General features: G+C 44.5%; 1 protein-coding gene across 3 annotated transcripts; it reads right to left on the bottom strand.

The window, feature by feature from the left end:
- Positions 1-98: 98 nt before the first annotated feature.
- RP9 (RP9 pre-mRNA splicing factor) lies at positions 99-18,079 on the bottom strand. Of its 3 annotated transcripts, XM_074986062.1 has the most exons (8): positions 17,797-17,936; positions 16,560-16,648; positions 15,349-15,379; positions 14,680-14,809; positions 14,303-14,394; positions 4,921-4,962; positions 2,880-2,941; positions 99-1,315 (listed from the first exon to the last, which is right to left on the bottom strand). In XM_074986062.1, exons 2-8 carry the CDS (start codon positions 16,574-16,576, stop codon positions 1,117-1,119), a joined length of 573 nt encoding a protein of 190 aa, XP_074842163.1. In that variant the 5' UTR covers positions 16,577-16,648; positions 17,797-17,936; the 3' UTR covers positions 99-1,116. The 3 variants fall into 3 exon arrangements, with proteins under 3 accessions (XP_074842163.1, XP_074842161.1, XP_074842162.1); XM_074986060.1 differs by lacking the exon at positions 16,560-16,648 and having other exon boundaries at positions 17,797-18,079; XM_074986061.1 differs by lacking the exons at positions 4,921-4,962; positions 16,560-16,648 and having other exon boundaries at positions 17,797-18,074.
- Between the last annotated feature and the right edge of the window lie 323 nt (positions 18,080-18,402).

Below are 18,402 nucleotides of genomic sequence, written 5' to 3'. Positions count from 1 at the left end.
AACCAAAGTTTCCCTTCTTCCAGCCTGCTTTTACTTCACTATATTTCTGTAGTACTATGTGCATGTACTTGTTAAACATTTGGGATTCATTCCATATACTGAAAGAATATTCTTTATATTCTTCTGTATGCACAATAATTCATAAAAATATTACTGCATTAAATATTTTACTAAATATGTAAAATTAAAACATTTAAAGTTACTTCCCCAAACATTTTTACAAACATGCATCAATAGAACTTAAATGTGAAAGATGCTCAAAATGTTACCCATTCCATTTCAAATATGAAAAATTCTTTCAAACCCACTAAAGTTTTCATCAGCAAAATCAGTGGGTTTTTAAATTATTAGTTAACAGATTTTCACAGTTGGAGCCCAATTCTGCAGTTCAGAGGCTTACTTTTAATGAATAGATGCCAGGCAATGTTGCAGAGTGCGGGCTCAGAAATAATGCTGAAACTACTGAACTGAGCTTTGCTTCAGTTCATATAAATAAAAATAAACCCTGCTGTTAACTTTCTGCCTTAAAGTAAAACTCCTTCATTAATAGGTGTTTATGTTACACATTTTAAAGCCTTGCCATCGGTCAACTGTGGGGTGATCAGAGTGAACATCAGCATGCAGAGTTCATTCACTATAGACTGATTATGCTTAGCTTGGATATAATAGTGTTCAGTGATGTTTGGTGTAAATGCAAAGTCCTAAAATAAAACTGTGTGCAATTAAACTGTGTATGGGGCAAATATTCCCTTGCTAGAGGGCTCAGCTGTATTCTCTAAGCGGTTCCTTAGGTTGCAGCTGTTTTAACAATGGCAGTATAACAGTGAAGTTTTACCAGCCATCATGTTAGATAATCATGAACCCATGTTTCACAGTACATAGATATGCACAAATAAAATAATCCTCTTTAAAGAGTCATAATTGGGCTCATCCCTTGATTGGTGAACAAATGCAGAAAGGCAGGAAAGGATGGCACAAGTGGCACATTAGATACACCCCTTTGTATATTCTCCTAGACTATTACAAAGCCCTTTTTGGTTATTTCTTCCTCGCTCTTTGGCTGTTTTCTTACAGTTCACAATCTGGGGTCAAGAATTACATAGCAGGTGACTACTGTCAGTCAGACTCTGACTTCTCATTTAATTTAGAAGATTTGTGCTTTCTTTTCTTTTTCTTCTTTTTTTCCTTTTTCTTTTTCTCTTTTTTCTTTTTCTTCTTCTTGTGTTTCTCTTTACATTCTGAGGAACTGGAGCTGCCACTACTACCATCTTCATCCGAAGTAGAGTCTTCCAGCAGTTGTTTCAATTGCTGTATCCTAAGTAAGCAAACATTAATGTGAAAGAGAATGCTTTCTCTCTCCATATGTGCAGCAGTTATACCTCATCCACTACCCAAAAGTAACTGATGTACACTAAAAAAGTCAAATCAAGATATGCAACTCCAGCTATGTTAATTACATAACTTGAGTTGATGTATCTTAATTTGAGCTTCTGTGCAGTTTCCACTGCAAGAGGCCGACAGCAGCATTACTCCTTGTGAGGATCAGGAGTACTGGCACTAACATGGGCAACCTCTGAGTTCAATTTAGCATACCTCTACCAAGCATACTAAACTGAACTCTGGAGAATTGGCCACGGCAGTGTTGATCTTCTGCTTAGTGAAGATGTACCTTTGGGAGAATTGGTCACCAGGTTCTCTTGCGGGGGGGGGATCCCTGGATATGCAACTACTCCCTTCAATTTTCAGTCAGAGTCCAAGTTATGGATTTCTGAGTCAGATACCATGCTTCTGTTTTCAGTCAGGCATTTATTCAACTCAAGGATTTTTCCATCCTGTTGTTGGGGTGATTGATAAGGGAAGGGCCTCTACTACTGCCCAGCAAAAACAGTTACTTGATTATTTTATTTTAGTATATATGCTGTGTACTCAGAGGCAACAGCCATCAGTGTGCCCCGCATCCATTTTTATACTATAGTATGTCTGATATACAACTGAATCTGGGGATAAAATTATGAGGTTTTGTGACCGAGATGGAGGGGGTAAAGTTGCTGGTATCCTGACACACAAAGCAGATTCTCCCTTAGCAAAACAGGTAGCTTCTGAGGGAAAAAAAAAGCAAACCCTGTTAAGTTCCATACTAAGAATAATTCTTAACCAATAAGGAAAGTCTCCTTACTTGTTTGATTATTTCTATTTGGCAACATCCATTTCAACTTGGTATGTATATTTTTAAACATATGCAACTGGTGACCTCCAACTACACTGCACCCTATCCCTTAACTTCAAATGTTGATTGACATTGCTCATCAGTGACACCTCCCACTGCAAGGAACAAGAAAGAGAATTAAATGCTGCTGCCGTATTTGAATAACTATCTAATAGTAGGAATAAAAGTGATGCTTTTGAAACACGAGTATCTAAAGGTGGCTTCCTACAACCCTACTGAGGTACTTAAATAAAATAAATTTGGTTTTAAGAACTGAGGCATCTCACTGAAGTCAGTTGGAGTTCTGAGAGCTTAGGACTTTGGAAAATCATACCACTTCTACTAATTTTGTAAAAAATATATTAGGAGACTTTCAGGTTGGAAAATGTTGGCAAAAAATGAACATGGCTACTTTTTGAACATGCATTTCTAGGACTTGTTAAATAAAATCACTTCAGCTTGTGAAGCAGCAAGTCAAATATTTATTTAAAAGGGAAAAACTACACCTCTTCTGCATCAGCTCTTTGTTAAAGTATAAAGCTTACCATTAAAAATTAACTTCTGTTTGGAGATGATGCGCTGAATAGTTAAGGGAATTTGCCTATAATATATAATTTTGACAGCATAATATATTAAAGGCTTACATTACAAATTGCTAGAGAGATACACGTACCTCATTTCCTTTTCATGGCGCTTAGTTTCCCTTATTACATCATACATGGGGTCTTCATGTGCCTTTAGAAAAGATAAAGGAGAAAGTCCAGTATCAGTAAAAGAGTCCCAATTAGTACTCAGCAAACTCTCAGTTCAGAAGGATGCACTGACATTACTGCAAACCTTTTGGGTAAACACGGTCTGATTTTTGACATGAGGGAAGATTTACGCATTTCTAACCTGAAAACTATGTAGCTAACTGCCTAGGGCTCTCCTTTCCCACAAGACATCTCCCCTTACAACTGAGAACTACTTCCTACAAGTACTCAAATATTATATTACACATTAAAATATTTATAAATTAGTTAGAACAGATACCAGTCCTGAAATAATCTTAAATACGACTCTAACACATTACTCATTTTTCAATCATTGTGGACAATACTGCCCTCCAGGCTGTTAGTCAAAACCATAACCTGGACATCATCCTTCTCAAGAAGTCCTCATACCCTTGCAATGTCTAAATCTTCAAGATTCTTTTTGAATAACCTCTAAGACATGGCTTCTCTAAGCTAGCCACATAGCTCCAATTCTTTTCTAGGCTGTTTTTATCTCATATCTTGATTACTGCAAAATCCTTTCCGCTAACCTTGACAAAGGCAATCTTGCCTCACTCAGAACCATTCACAATCCTGCTGCAAAGATCATTCTCCTAGCTCATTGTCTGACATACTCTTTGGCTATGTCTTCACTACAACATAAGTTCAAATTTATTTATATCAATTTTGTAATTCTAGAATTTGTAAGTTCGAATTTGACAGTCCTCACCTCCCATGTGCTATTCACACAGTTGACTTATTGCTGACACAGTCAAATTGGCTAACATTGACTGCTGCATTGTGGGAACCTATCCCACAGTTCCCTCATCCCCGTAGCATTCTGGGTATGCTCGCTGGTCTTTGACATCATCTTCCCACACTGCATTTTCCTCATTCCCCTCCTGTGCTAAGCAAATGTCCTTTTTTCCCATTGAAAGGAAGGAAAAGTAGGGCATCCACACAGATGGCAAAAAGTTTACAGAAATGACTTTATTCTGTCGCTGAATTCTTAAATGGCCATCCACTGAGTGCCCCCCGCCCCCTGTGACTGCATCCGATTCCTGAAAATATGCCAATTCCTGAAAACAATGCAGGGACCCTGAAAAGCATGAAGAAAGAGAAGATAGGAAAGTTTTTCAGAAAACAGTTGCTGATGGGGAGAGTGTTTGGCTTTCTGGTGCACTATAAGGCTTCTGTGCAATGAGCGTGTTCTCAACTGGCCAGACACTGAATGTCTCACCTCCTGTCATTGCATGTGATCCCTGAAAATAATGCAGGGTCCCAGACTGTATTCTAAAGTTAGAAGAAAGAGGATAGAAAAGTCTAGGAAAAAAGACTTTTTGACTTCCCCTACACTACACAGATATTGCCAACACAGGTGGGGGCAGTGAAATGTTATACACTGAAATTATAACGCAAACAGGAATCTCAACTAGCACCCCGCCCCCGTGTTTCTGAGGAGGGTCAAAGCATGAAGACAGATAGCAGATATTAGCAAAAAGTTTTTGTAACTTAAACATAAAACCAGAAGGTGTCTGCAATGGACAGCAAGCTCCCAAAAATATTTTGGTGGGGTGTGTGTATGGGGGGGGATGCTGTGGCCTGCAGCTGCTGAAGTAGTCTCCCCCCAACTACCTTAGCTGCTGGGTGAAACTTCCGCCTGGCAGCAGCAAGTCCCAGTGGTCCCACACTATGGGCGTGGGGCGGGGTTCAGTGGGGAGCCAGCTGAAGTGGTCCTCTGCATGGATCTTAGTCGTCAGGGGAGACTTTCCCCTGGTGGTAGCAAGTCCCTGTGTGTCTGAGCCACTGGGGGAGACTTCCCCCACAGTAGCTGCAAGACCCCGAATACCTTTCTTGCCCTTGGAGCCCTAAACGTGTGCAATCTATGACATGGTGCTGGCTGGCAATGCAGTCAGCACCGAACAGCAGGCACATCCTTTTATTGGGTTGGGAGCTACTCACATGATGTTGCAGAGCGCGGAAAAGACTCAGACTGCAAGGCACCTGTGGGGGAGGGAAGGGGGTTCATGCAGAAATGTAAATTGCTGAGAAAAAGTTTCTTGGCATCATATGCAAGCACAACCCCCACAACAGCCTTGTTGCCATGTGCTGCGGTGGGGCGGCAGCTGGTGCCAGGAAGCACAGAAAAAAATAAGTGTAGAGACAGAACCACAAACTCCCTGCAGGGGCTATTTGTAATGGGTAGATATTCTCACATTGCTAATACCAAACAAAGAAAGACATTTTTCAAGCTCTCATACAAATATGAGCCCACAGGCAAAGGCTTGCTGCTCCCACTTTGAAATTCACGGTCTTCCTGTTATCTAATTAACTGGAGAGCAGCAGAAAGAGCAGAGCAGTGAGGGACATTGTGGGTTACACACAGGACACTTCTGGAGGCTAATAAATTTGATTTGAAGACGTGGTGCTTCCACACTGGCCTTTAATTGAACTATACCCGTTAGTTAACTGCGATATTGTAATCCTGATATTAGTGCTCAGTAAACTGAACTAATGGTATTTACAGTGAAGACAGTCATGGTAATATCGAGCTAACTGCCTTAAATTCGAATTTATCTCATAGTGTAGATGCAGTCTTTGTTACTCATCTGCTGTCTTCTTTTTTGCTGCATCAGACAAAGGCTTTCTGCCTTTCTTTTCAAGGCTGTCGTCCATCCTAATTATGTCATCTCCCATTCTCAACTGAGATGTCAGCTTCTGGCTGTAATTGGCCCAAAATGCCAACCTTCATAGCCCACTTGTTAAATTTGCAAAAAACACAATTGTCCTTTCTCATGTGCCACCTCTCATGCTTATGAGATGCTGCAGAACTTCCTCATGATCCTACCTCAAAACACATTTTTTCTGTGATGCCTCAAACAACCTAAACCAATTTTAGTACACATACAATCATAGAACACTGAAAGTGGAAGGGACCTCGAGAGGTCATCGAGTCCAGTCCCCTGCCCTCATGGCAGGACCAAGTACCATCTAGACCGAGGTCAACAACCAAAAGAGCAAGAGCAGCTATTTTTTCCAATTTGGTAAAAAACTGTAATTTACCTAAGTAATTCAAGAGCCTCAATGCACATGAATACGAGATGTTCCTTAATAAGTAACATCAAACCATACTTTGTGTAACCCCTGTTTGAAGAACACTGTGCATGCAATGATTTGTAATACGATACATGTTTACTGCAGGATATTCATGAAGTTTTTACATATTCTGTTTCCTCACACTTTGTGTGTGTTTGTACCATTGTCTTCCTGACTTTCACTCCTGAACCTTCTCTCCCTGGAGGAAGCTGGGCGAGAGGGCGGGGCAGGGTTTCAAGGTCACATTTTGTTTACTATTTAGATAGTATTTGTTCATTTTTAGGCTTTTAGATGTTCACCGTTTATCGAAAATAATCAGGAGGGGGTTTTTTGGTTTTTCTTTTGTACTTTGCAGTTATATAGTGTCAGAAGCCACAAAGAAGTCCTTAAAGAGCTGCATGCAGCTATGGGGCCTCAGGTAGCAGACTGCTGGTCTACAGCATCCCCGACAGATACTTATCTAACCTACTCTTAAATATCTCCAGTGATGGAGATTCCACAACCTCCCTCGGCAATTTATTCCACTGTTTAACTACCCTGACAGAAGTTTTTCCTAACATCCAACCTAAACCTCCCTTGCTGCAGTTTGAGCCCCTTGCTCCTTGGCCTATCCTCAGAGGCCAAAGAGAACAATTTTTCCTCTCTCCTCCTTGTAACCCTCTTTGAGGTACTTGAAAACTGCTATCATGTCCCCTCTAAGTCTTCTCTTTTCTAAACTAAACAAGCCCAGTTACTTCAGTCTTCCCTCATAGCTCATATTCTCTAGACCTTTAATTATTTTCGTTGCTCTCCTGTGGACTTTCTCCTGTTTCTCCACATTTTTCTTGAAATGTGGTGTCCAGAACTGGACAAGTACTGAGGCCTAATCAGCACTGAGTAGTGTGGAAGAATGACTTCTTGTATCTTGCTCTCAACTCTCCTGTCAATGCATCCCAGAATCATATTTCTGGGGTTTTTTTTTTTGCAACAGCATCAGACTGTTGACTCATATTTAGCTTATAGTCCACTATGGCCCTTAAATCCCTTTCTGCAGTACTCCTTCCAAGACACTCACTTCCCATTCTGTAGGTATGAAACAGATTGTTCCTTCCTAAGTGGAGTACTTTGCATTTGTCCTTGTTAAACTTCATCCTGTTTATCTCAGATCATTTCTCCAGTTTGTCCCGATCATTTTGAATTATGACCCTATCCTCCAAAGCAGTTGCAACCCCTCCCAGCTTAGTATCATCTGCAAACTGAATAAGGTACTCTCTATGCCAATATCTAAAACATTGATGAAGATACTGAATAGAAGTGGTTCCAAAACACACCCCTACAGAACCCCACTTGTTATGCCCTTGCAGCATGACTGTGAACCATTAAAATCTATTCAGAGAGTCATGAATCTAACGAAGCACATCTTTACCCATGAAATCTTATGTTCCAAAATATCTTAGTCTTTAAGGTGCCACAGGACTTCTTGTTTTTGAAGATACAGACTAACTCAGCTACTCCTCTGATACTTATCTCTGAAGACAGTTATCCAGCCAGTTATGCACGCACCTTATAGTAGCCCCATCTAAGTTGTATTTCCCTAGTTTATTGATTAGAAGATCATGCAAGACTGCATCAAATGCCTTACTAAAGTCTAGGTATACCACATCTACCGCTTCTCTCTTATCCACAAGACTTCTTATCCTGTCAAAGAAAACTATGAGATTGGTCTGGCATGATTTGTTCTTTAGAAATCCTTGCTGGCTGTCAGCTACATGGGTATGCTGAGACCACTTTCTTCAATGGTATATATTGTATCCACAATTGCCTCTTGGCTAAGCTCTTGGGGACAGATGTTTTGTACAGCCCCAAGCACAATGGGGCCCTGATCTATAAATAAGATCCCCTAGGTCCCAGGTCCTCACAGAGGTCCAGAGTAGCCTGGGCCACTTCCAGCTTTTGAATTCCCTAGCCATATTAAAACTAAAAAAAAAAAAAAAAAAAAAATCACAGATGGAAACAAAATACAGCAGCAAAAAGACAGACGGAATTTGCATTTTTTTATATTTAACATATTCTTTTCTACTTTTTTTGTGTTAATACACTAATATTGAGGGATGTGCATAAAAATAAGTTACGAAATTTGTCAAATGCCAAAAAATTAGCAAGTGTCTAAATCTGAGTTCCTCTTCCAGCTTGAGGCCAAGGCTAAATGGCTCTCCAGGACTCCTCTCTTAGTGACCCTGCTAGGCCGTATGGTAATAAAAATATTCTTCTAATTTATTTCTCTACCACTATTTCTATGATTAAGCTGTACTGCAGAGACACCTGGACGTTAACACAACATAGAATAGGTACTAAGTAGCAGTACTTAAATCCCATAGAGGGAAGCCATTTTGTCTGTCCATAGTTAAGGAAGAAGCTAGCTTCCTATTTTAAGTTTGATTCACAACTACTTCCCTTACTAATTCTACCTAAACAATCCCCCTGAAATTTGGCATACTATATCTCATTCCAGGATGATTTTTTTTCTGTAAAATCTAAGGCAAATAAGGTGGGAGGTTTAAAGAGTAGGTTTTTTCCCTAAAATCTTTGCATCATTCACTCTTTGAACATCTTCCTAATTTCTTGTGACAAATTTAAGTGGAGTAGCCATGTCAGCCTGTTTCAACAAAATCACTGAGGGGGTCCTGTGGCGCCTTAAAAACTAACAAATTTCAGTGGCATAAACTTTCATGGGCTGGAATCTACTTTGTCAGAAATGTGAAGTAGAAATTTCAGTTTGGTTGGTATACCTACAGAAGCAAATATGTGTCTATTCCATTATTAGGCAGAAGACTAGTGCTAATGAGGTCAGTTCAGTCAGGGTGGATGTGAAGGTGTGAAAACCAAAAGAGGGAAAATTACTTTTTGTAGTGAGTTATCCACTACCAGTCTCATTCAGACCCAGTCTGATAGTGTCAAGTTTGCAGTGTCATATATTATTCATACCTTCTTATCCTATATTGGGAGTGGAAACATGCACCCTGACTGAACTGACCTCATTAGCGCTGGTTGTGATGGGGTTCTGGGGTCCCCCAAGCTCTGCACCCTGTCCGCAGGCAGGAGAGTCTCTCACTCAGCAGGAAAACAGCAGGTTTATTAGCCGACAGGACACAGCATCATACAGAGGAGTCAGTACAGCAGGCAGAGACAGCCAGTCCAATCCATGTTGGGGAGAGGAGGCCCCGAGGGGCCCCCAGAGCTGGGGCCTTGCCCCCTCCTTTGTCTCTCTCTCTCTCCCAGCCCAGACTAACTGCTTCCCAAATCCCAGTTCCAATTCAAACCCCTCAGGCTCCACCTCCTCCTTTGTCTGCAGTACAAAGGTGTTACCTGGTCATCAAGGTTACCCTCAGCAGGAGCCCCACACCCTGTGTGAGCCCCACACACACACAGGTATCCCCCACTCCATCACATCTCTCCCCCCTTCCAGACCGAACTGAGCGGGGTCACTCAACTGGTGACCTGGGGAAGTTCGGGCCTCTCCCCTTGTGACAGGGCATCAGCTGTACCCTCTGTTCTCCCCTCGATGTGCACCACCTCCACATCATAGTCCTGCTGGGGGAGGCTCCAAGTCAGGAGCTTGGTCTTGGCCCTTTTCATGTGACGCAGCCGGGCAAGTCCCTTTAGTTCCCTTGGGTTGGTTGGTCTCGCTGCTTCGGCCCCGGTCCGTCAGCCACATTCTCAAGTCGGGCGGGCAGAGCCCATACAGATGCTGCAGCACCAACAGATCAAACAGGTCTTTTGTGGTCTGGGTCCTGCCCCATGTGACCACCAGTCCATACAGCTGCTCCAGCCAATGTCTGGAATTCAGTTACAGTCCAGTAACGGAAGGTACAAATGCTTCCATCCTTGGCATTTAGCCAGACCACCACAATGGCTGTGTGCCTCAGTTTCCCCTTCCATGCCACACAATAGGTTTGGAATGTTCCTTCTCATGTCAGAGGTTGCAAGACTAGTTACAGGGAACAATGGTGACATTTCAGAGTTACAGACTCCTTCAACATACAATTCATGCTTCTACATCAATGTCATCATGTCACATGGCTCTTTTCAAACATTCAGTGCATGGTATAATTCTACAGCTTTTGGTAGCAGCACCCCTTGGTTACAGCAGTTAGCGTGAGTAACAGAACAAACCCATTGCAACTGTACATTTACGTTGCTCTTTGGTAGACCACAACTTTTGTGTAACCTCCTTGAGAATCTGGTATTTTGGGGATAAATGGCTGAGGCCTTTCTTAGCACCATCAAGTTCTAATCTTCTCCCTTGCCCCCTGGGGTGGAAATTTAATCTCTCTGGCTGTGCCCTCCCTTCTAACAAGAGCTGGGCCATTGATGATCTCAGGGAGATGGCCCCCTCCCAGCCAGCCTGGAAATTTGCAAACCAAACTGCTTTCTGAGAGTTGTTTTGTGAGTCCCAGACACAGAATCCACATGGAGGAATCCCTGTTTATCCCTTACTGGCCCACCAGGACCACAGCTCCTTTGTCCTTCCCCCTCCAACTACTGCCTCCCCATGGAATCAGAAGTGGAGTCCAGTATAAGAATATACGTGTTTCCACCATCTGGAGATGGGGAATTGCTGGCGCTCTCCTGCATCCTACAGAGATTGGCTGTGCAGCTGTTTTACTTGGTTCTCACAGGGCTGCTCACATTCCCTGATAATTTTTACTTTACTTGCACCAGCTTCCAATTCCTGAGAAACTTTTACACTGCCTGCTTTGGACCCTTCCAGAGCACAGCCAGTGGTTTCACACTCAGGCAGGTCCTGGCCATCAGGAGCTGAAACAAACTTCTCCCCAGGCAAAGGGCTGCTCTGGCTCTTACAGACATGCACCTTTCCTGTTCACTCTCCTTCACCTCACTCCCATTTTCTGCAGTCCCCACAGACGGGTCAGGAAAAGTTTCAGGGAAATTCTCTTCCTTAAGAGCTTCCCCAAACAATAACTCACCCGTCTGCCTCCATGGGGGCACTGCTCCCTTGAGCCACAACCAGCTCCTGGGTTTCACCTACATCCAGGATCACTTCTGGCCCATCAGGCAGATTCCCACGTAATCCCCCTCCAGGCAGACAGCCAGTACCACCGGACAGAAGGTTAGGATCCCTTTCCTCCCTTTTGCTACCAGCTCCTTTATCTTCATCAGTCAGCGTAACTCCATTGCCAGTCTGCTCTTCCTGTGTCCTGGCGAGAGGATGACTCTGGTAGGACAGATTCCTCTCACCCCCTCCCAATAACACCTCAGCATCAGGCAAAGAACAAGTATCAGAATCGTCTGGTCTCTGGGATTCCCTGATGATCCTAACTGGATTAGACCAAGTTAAAGCATCATCCCCCCTGAGAGACACAGAGGTAGGCCCACTTCCCATCTGGGCTTCAGCTGCCCTCAGATCCAGCTCTGGGATCTTGGCTCCGTCTCGAGCCCCCACAGGCTCAGGCAAAGGATTCACTTCCCCAGAAGCAGAAGCACTTTTCTTGCACCAAGGACCAGTGTCCTTAGCAGGGATACCACTGCCCCATCCCGGAGCCATTCCCTCTGCTCCAGCCCCCATGGCTGGATTCAGAGACACACCTGGAATGCTCTTTTCTGGTGGATCCTTCTCCAGCCACCCTAGGCTGGGGAAGTCTTCCTCAGACAATGGGCTAGTTTCCTCATTGGCACCTTTTCCAAACACAGGCTCTGCTCTCTCCCCAGGCTGCTGCTGCTGTTCAACACAGACAGACAATGGGAGACACTCTCTCCTTTGTCCCAGCCCCCCGGCTGGTCTCCACACACACACAGAAGGTGGAGCAGCTTCTCTCACAGACAACTTGCCATTCCCAGTGGATCAGCTGCTTTCCTGCACAGACACACAGGCACCTTCCTCGGCCCAGGCCTGGAAAACTCTTCGCAGGTCTGTCTTGGCCACTAGTAGATGATGGGTTGGAATCGCTCCTTCCCTCCTTGAGCTGTGGCAGGCCACTCGGTTCAGAACTCCATGCAGTCCAGGGTTCCCTGCCCCGATCCGGGCTCACTTCTGCAGGATTCTCCTTAACCCTCAGCTCTGCCACTGCACATCCACGCTGCCTTGTCCAGCTTCTTTAATCTCGATTCAGTTTCCAAGTGCTGCCACTTCACAGCGGAGTTGCTCAGCGTGGTTGCAGGCTCTCAGGCTGATGCCCTCTGCACCCCACGATTCCTGGAAGAATCCCTTCAGTGTGCCAGGCTCCTTGCGGGTCACAAGCTGCCCAGGGTTAGGCCGTAGGCCCCTCCGCCCTCTGGGACCGACTCCAACAGACTCCCAGCGGAACCCCTTCTTCAGTGTGACACCCGCTCTCAGGGACCATGAGCACCCTGTCTTGGGAAGAACTCATTCAGCGTCAGCCTCCTCAGGGGTCACTTGTTCCTGGGGGTTGGGCTCTCGGCCCCTCCACCTTCTGGGACCGACTCCAACAGATTCCCAGGAGTAACCCCTGCTCGGGTGTGACACCCCCTCTCGAGGACCACGACTGCAGTTGCTTGGGTTCGGCCGCAGGCCCCTCCGCCTTGGGGAGCTGCACCTCACTGCCCTTCAGCACACCTGGGTCTCGCAGGCCCCACTTCTTCCGGGGCCCCGGTCACTTACTGCTGGATGCTCCATCCTCAGGGTGCAGAACATCCCACTTCTGACACCAGTGTGATGGGGTTCTGGGGTCCCCCAAGCTCTGCACCCTGTCCGCAGGCAGGAGAGTCTCTCACTCAGCAGGAAAACAGCAGGTTTATTAGCCGACAGGACACAGCATCATACAGAGGAGTCAGTACAGCAGGCAGAGATAGCCAGTCCAATCCATGTTGGGGAGAGGAGGCCCCGAGGGGCCCCCAGAGCTGGGGCCTTGCCCCCTCCTTTGTCTCTCTCTCTCTCCCAGCCCAGACTAACTGCTTCCCAAATCCCAGTTCCAATTCAAACCCCTCAGGCTCCACCTCCTCCTTTGTCTGCAGTACAAAGGTGTTACCTGGTCATCAAGGTTACCCTCAGCAGGAGCCCCACACCCTGTGTGAGCCCCACACACACACAGGTATCCCCCACTCCATCACACTGGTCCTCCACATAGTTACGTTAACAACAAGAAGTCCTGTGGCACCTTATAGACTAACAGATATTTGGAACATTTGGATGTTAGTCTATAAGGTGCCACAGGACTTATTGTTCTCAAATATACAGACTAACACAGCTACCTCTCTGACAGTTGTTACACACTCATCTTTGCTTATGTACTGCCAAACTGAAGTTTCCACTTCATGCATCTGATGAAATGGGTTCCAGCTCACAAAAAGTTATACAACAAATAAATGAATCTTTAAATTGACAAATGACTCATTGTTTTTGCTAATTTCTTGTGGCTCTTCACAGCAGACCCTACAAACTCATTTGTTGAAGAGGTAATCCAAGACTTCACATTACGTAGGCAAATGAATGTTGATTATTTGCTAGATTTTTTGGTACACTGATATTTTGTCATAAATAACTGATGTTGAAAAGGTCAATTAAATATCATAGCTGGAACATTTTCTTGAAGACATACACACAATTTATCATCTTTCTTTTAACGAGTGGATTTTCTGCAAATTAGTGATACATTCAACTACTTCCGTGTATGAAGAAAGACATTTTTTTCTAAAAAGAGGATTAGGGTCAGTTTTCAGCATCTATTTGATACAGGCTACACCTCCCTCACCTGGTACCCTCAGGACTGGTGAGGTCCCGAATAAGAGAGTTTGCAAGATGAAGGAAGGTCTTTCTGGCCCCCACTCTCCCCGCAGCCTGCTGTCCATCCCAGCTGGTGGCTCCACACCCAACTGCCCCCCTGCCTCTGCTCCCTTCCTCTCCCCTCCCCTGCAATCTTGAGCCCCTATTGTCCCCTTTCTTCCAGCCTGACCTGAGCTGGCCCTGATTCCAGATGTGCAGAGGCCGATTACAGCCCTGGCCAGGCTGCCAGAGTGGCTGTGGCCCCAGGGCACAAGCTTCAGCTCTGCCCAGGCTGCCGGCATGGCTCTAGCCCTGTGACACTGGAGATGGAGACTCCTTAGGGCCAAGGGCTCGCTGATCCTGTAACATCTGTGGTCTGGTGCTGCCAGACCAGAGAATATTGGTTTTGGGAGATGGAACCTGCACCAGACAGTGGAAAATCCTTTACAGACTATACACTAATTGTTTTCACGTACAAGACCAGCCATCATCATTAATGGAAAATACAATTGGTACTAAAATACTTACTACTCTGAATTGTTCTAATTTCTGATTGCCTTTAATAAAGAATGGACATTCTTTATCTCCGGTTCTGTGTCCATAACGTTTACATCGCCAACCTTTAATAAAACAGACGTAATTTGAATTTTTGAGTCAACTCACAATAATACAAATGAAAAACATTAGTGGAAGACATCTACATGTAGTTGGAGTGTAGTAAAGAGAAACAAACCATTAAATTCAGTGTGAAAGCTACAACAATCTTTGTGATACTTGCTGTTATTATATCAACATATCTGGAATTCATCTTTTATTCTGCATTCCCACTTATCTCAAAGATTTTTGCCTAAAGTAAAAAAAATTATAAAAGGAACAAATGAAATGTGGATGCTTCTTGTACTTACACTGCATAACTTTGACTTCTTTTCCTAAAGGCATCCAGAGTCCTTTAGTTGGGGCATGAGCCAGGAATTCTCGGGCATGTTCATTACCTGGTACATCAGGAATGCAGTCTTCTGGTTTAGTTTCATCTTCCTGCAGTAAAGGTAAGCAAAACAAAATCTCTGTTTTTTCTAGTTTATTTTAAAGCAAATAACCCAAGCATACAAGTATATTTCATCATTTACTAATGAATGTACTTCTTCACTAATATTCCTTTCCTCCTATATACTCATAAATAACTCTTTAACCACCTTTAGCAACCATTTATTTTTCTTTTTTGCTACTTAATTTTTCCCTCTAATCCTGAATATTCTTGCTGAATTGCTTCCCTCCTGTTTCATTTAGTCCAGCAATTGGTTCAAATACTTTTCAGCTTTTATTTTCTCTTCTTTGTAACTGAATATAGTGATACAATAGGCTTTATATGTGGCGGATTTTGTTTAAGTTGCAGACACTAAATTATGACTCTAAACCTGGTAAGAGAAATTCTACAAATGATAGCATGCTAATTTAACAGGGTGTTAATGGCAAGGGGGGAGGGAAACAAAAAAAGTGAACCTGGTCCCTTCAAAGCCAGTGGAAAAACTCCTATTGACTTTAAAAAGCCCAAACATTTATTACAATTTACTAACCTTAATTAGCCCTGGAGGAGGTTTTTCATAACTGTAAAACAATAAAAATGTAGTTGTATTAACATTATTTTCTACTGCTTATCAGACTACATAAATGGGCAAAACAAAGCTGTTTAGTGCTATAAGACAGAAAATTTCATACTATTTAAACATACTTAACTGAAAGCTTTATTTAATAACACTCCTTAAGAAAACAAAACAGTAGTCCTGTAGCGCCTTAAAGACTAACAATATTATTTACTCAGTGCTGAGCTTTCATGGAACAGACCCACTTCTTCAGATCTGGAGCTCATCACCTAATACAGAGTACTGTTAGTCTTTAAGGTGCTACAGGACTACTGTTTTGTTTTGTGAAGATACAGACTAACACAGCTACCTCTGAGACTATGCTCCTTAAGAAGTACAGGAAACCACAGTGCAATACAGGGATGCAGAGAAGTGATACTTGTGGGGTGTCTAATAAGACAAAAAAACTCTCCTGCAAATGACATAATGCACTCTAATTTGCAAACACGCTTTTGTTTTCTGTCTTTGCTTGGAACTGACAACTCCATTATGCTGCTTTAGAGTGATACTTCTCTATCCAGTTGAGCCTCTGCTGCCAATATTTACAGCTCTCTCATCTTGAAAATTTAACTATGGTAAAGAAAATGACATCTTGCAGCTCCATATTTATTTTCTCCAACAGTGAGTCAGAATATGCTCAGTTGACAATGTCAAAGCAAGAATTTTCTTATTGCCAGTACTACACCATCAACCTAGTATAGGATAATCAAATTGTCCCTCTCGTACTTTCAACATCACCAGTAACTAATCTGAAGACTGATTCAATTATAGCTTTGTTGATGACTCAGGAGGCTGCTCTGCAGCCATCTTGATTCAACAGTGTTGACAGTGGATAGGCTTTTTTGTTTGTTTGTTTGATTGTACAGGGGAAGGTATATTTTGGAAGATATCAATGGAGAAAATGCACACACACACATATAATACCAAGGTATCATTCTATCATCTTAACAATAGCAACACTTTGAGCACTATCTGGAGTAATTCATAACAGGAATTACATGTCCTCCCACTGTGAAGTAATTAACACTAAATTATGAATGCAGCTTATGATAGTTCAAACCCACTAAACTTTCTTTTCATAAACTACATCACACACACATTTTACAGCATCAGAAGAATGATTCAGCATATCTTAAGCCATTTACATTGCATATTTTTCCATTCACTCCAAAGGGATCCTGCTGATCATGCTTTGCTGCCAAAATATAGGTCGCAGTCTTTCTTCAAAATGTCACTTAGAAAACAAACCAGACAGATACAAAGTCAGGAAATGAGTTGGGGATGGGAAACTTTAAAAAAAATACTGAGTGATGGAAATTTTTATTTCCGCATGGATCAGTAAGTAGACAATGGACAGACTGCCTTCTGTAAAATATCCATAGAAACTGGTGGGCATAGCAAAAACAACAAACTCTGGGACTATTTCTGTGCAACATGGGCCATATTTTGGAAAGTTTCTGCACACGTGCCCACCAGAAGACTTGTACACAGCAGGTGAAACACTGGCTATGTATTTTGCACTCTGCTTCACATTCCCTGGCTCCAAAGAGACCAGCAAGGCTTCTCTACAGCTATAACAGTTGACACAGAGTAGTAACAAGAAGTCCTGTGGCACCTTATAGACTAACAGATATTTTGGAGCATAAGCTTTGGTGGGCAAAGACCTGCTTCATCAGATGCATGGGGGGGGGGGGGTTTCAGAGGGGTATTTAAAGAGTGGGGTCCCAGTAACAGGGAGGGCCAGAGCTGACAAGGTCTATTCAGTCAAGGTGGAAATGGCCCATTATCAGTAATATGTATCAAAAGAGGAAAAAACAAGTCAGATGTGGGGGGCATGGCCCACTGTCAGAGTCTAATGTGGAGATATTAACACACAGGGCAGAGAAGCTGCTTTTGTAATTTCTAAAGCACCGCACTGGGAATGACCAGCCACAATCCAAAGGGAGCCAGTGGTAGGTGACATAATAAAATGGTCCCATTCCCATAACTCTGGCTCTTCTACCCCCTCTATAGTTTTTATTTCTAAAATAAAATCATTGGTATAGTTGAATGATCTGTAAAGGCCAAGGAGATGGGCCCCTAATCATTCCAGAGTTCCAGTGCCCGCCTCGGAACCCAGTGCAGCAGAATGTTATGATCTATTTGCAAACGCACGGGAGACGACGATCAGCTACCCGGCTGACGGGCTAGCGAGAGCGGGGGTTGGGCTCAGCCCCCACAGAAGCAGGGACCAGCCGCCAAACTGAGAGCTGCCCTCTGGTCAGGCCCTATCTCTGCACCGACAGGCCACCAACGGGTGGGGGCACTGGCGGGCAGCTCAGCCGCCCGGCCGCAGAGGGGGTTGTCCCGGGCACTCCGCCTGCTCCCCTCCGAACCCCTTACAAGGACTCCAGGTGCTGAATCTGCTGGATCTGCTGCACCTCCCGCTTCTTCCGCTTCTGCTCGTGCCGCGCCAGCTCTCTGCCGCCCCCGCTGCTGCAGGCCAGGGGCTCGCCCTGGCTCCTGTGCCGCTTGTGGCCGCGCCTCTCGGCCTCCTCCCGCGCTCCCCTCTGGGACATGGGGGCGCCGGGCTCGGGCGGCCAGCGGCAGCTCCCGCCCCTCCCGGCGCGGCTGATTTCAGTTTCACTTGACTTCCCAGCCCGGCACCCGCTGCAGGCGAACTAAAGCAGGGACTTCCTCTGGGCGCCTGGGCCTGGCTAATCCCGGGCAGCGCCCCCTCCTTCTGCAGCGCTCGCGGAGGAGAAGGGGCTCCCCGCGAAGGGCCGCGCCCCCCGCCGGCGCTGCTGGGCTCAGCGCCTCGCCCCCGGGTCCCCGGCTTACAGGGTTTGCGTGGGGTGGAGGGTAATTTAAATTTCTTATTGGTTCTGTCCCCATCGCCCCTCCGACGGGCCGGGGCTTGGAGGGCGCCCAGGACCGCACAGAACCTGTGCAGAATTTAAGTGTGGGGTCGGGGGCGGAGGACGGGGTTTAGCCTGTCGGGCTCAGGGC

Source organism: Carettochelys insculpta, chromosome 2 (genome assembly GCF_033958435.1).
Source record: "Carettochelys insculpta isolate YL-2023 chromosome 2, ASM3395843v1, whole genome shotgun sequence".
Lineage (NCBI taxonomy): Eukaryota > Metazoa > Chordata > Testudines > Carettochelyidae > Carettochelys > Carettochelys insculpta.
This window is presented reverse-complemented; position numbering and strand designations above follow the sequence as displayed.

Coding starts and splice junctions, on each gene's coding strand:
- RP9 (XM_074986060.1), bottom strand. CDS start 17,972: ATGTCCCAGAGGGGAGCGCGGGAGGAGGCCGAGAGGCGCGGCCACAAG. Junction 15,380..17,796: donor ATTCAGCACCTGGAGTCCTT/GTAAGGGGTTCG, acceptor ATTGTTTTACAG/TTATGAAAAACCTCCTCCAG. Junction 14,395..14,679: donor AGAAGTCAAAGTTATGCAGT/GTAAGTACAAGA, acceptor GTTTTATTAAAG/GTTGGCGATGTAAACGTTAT.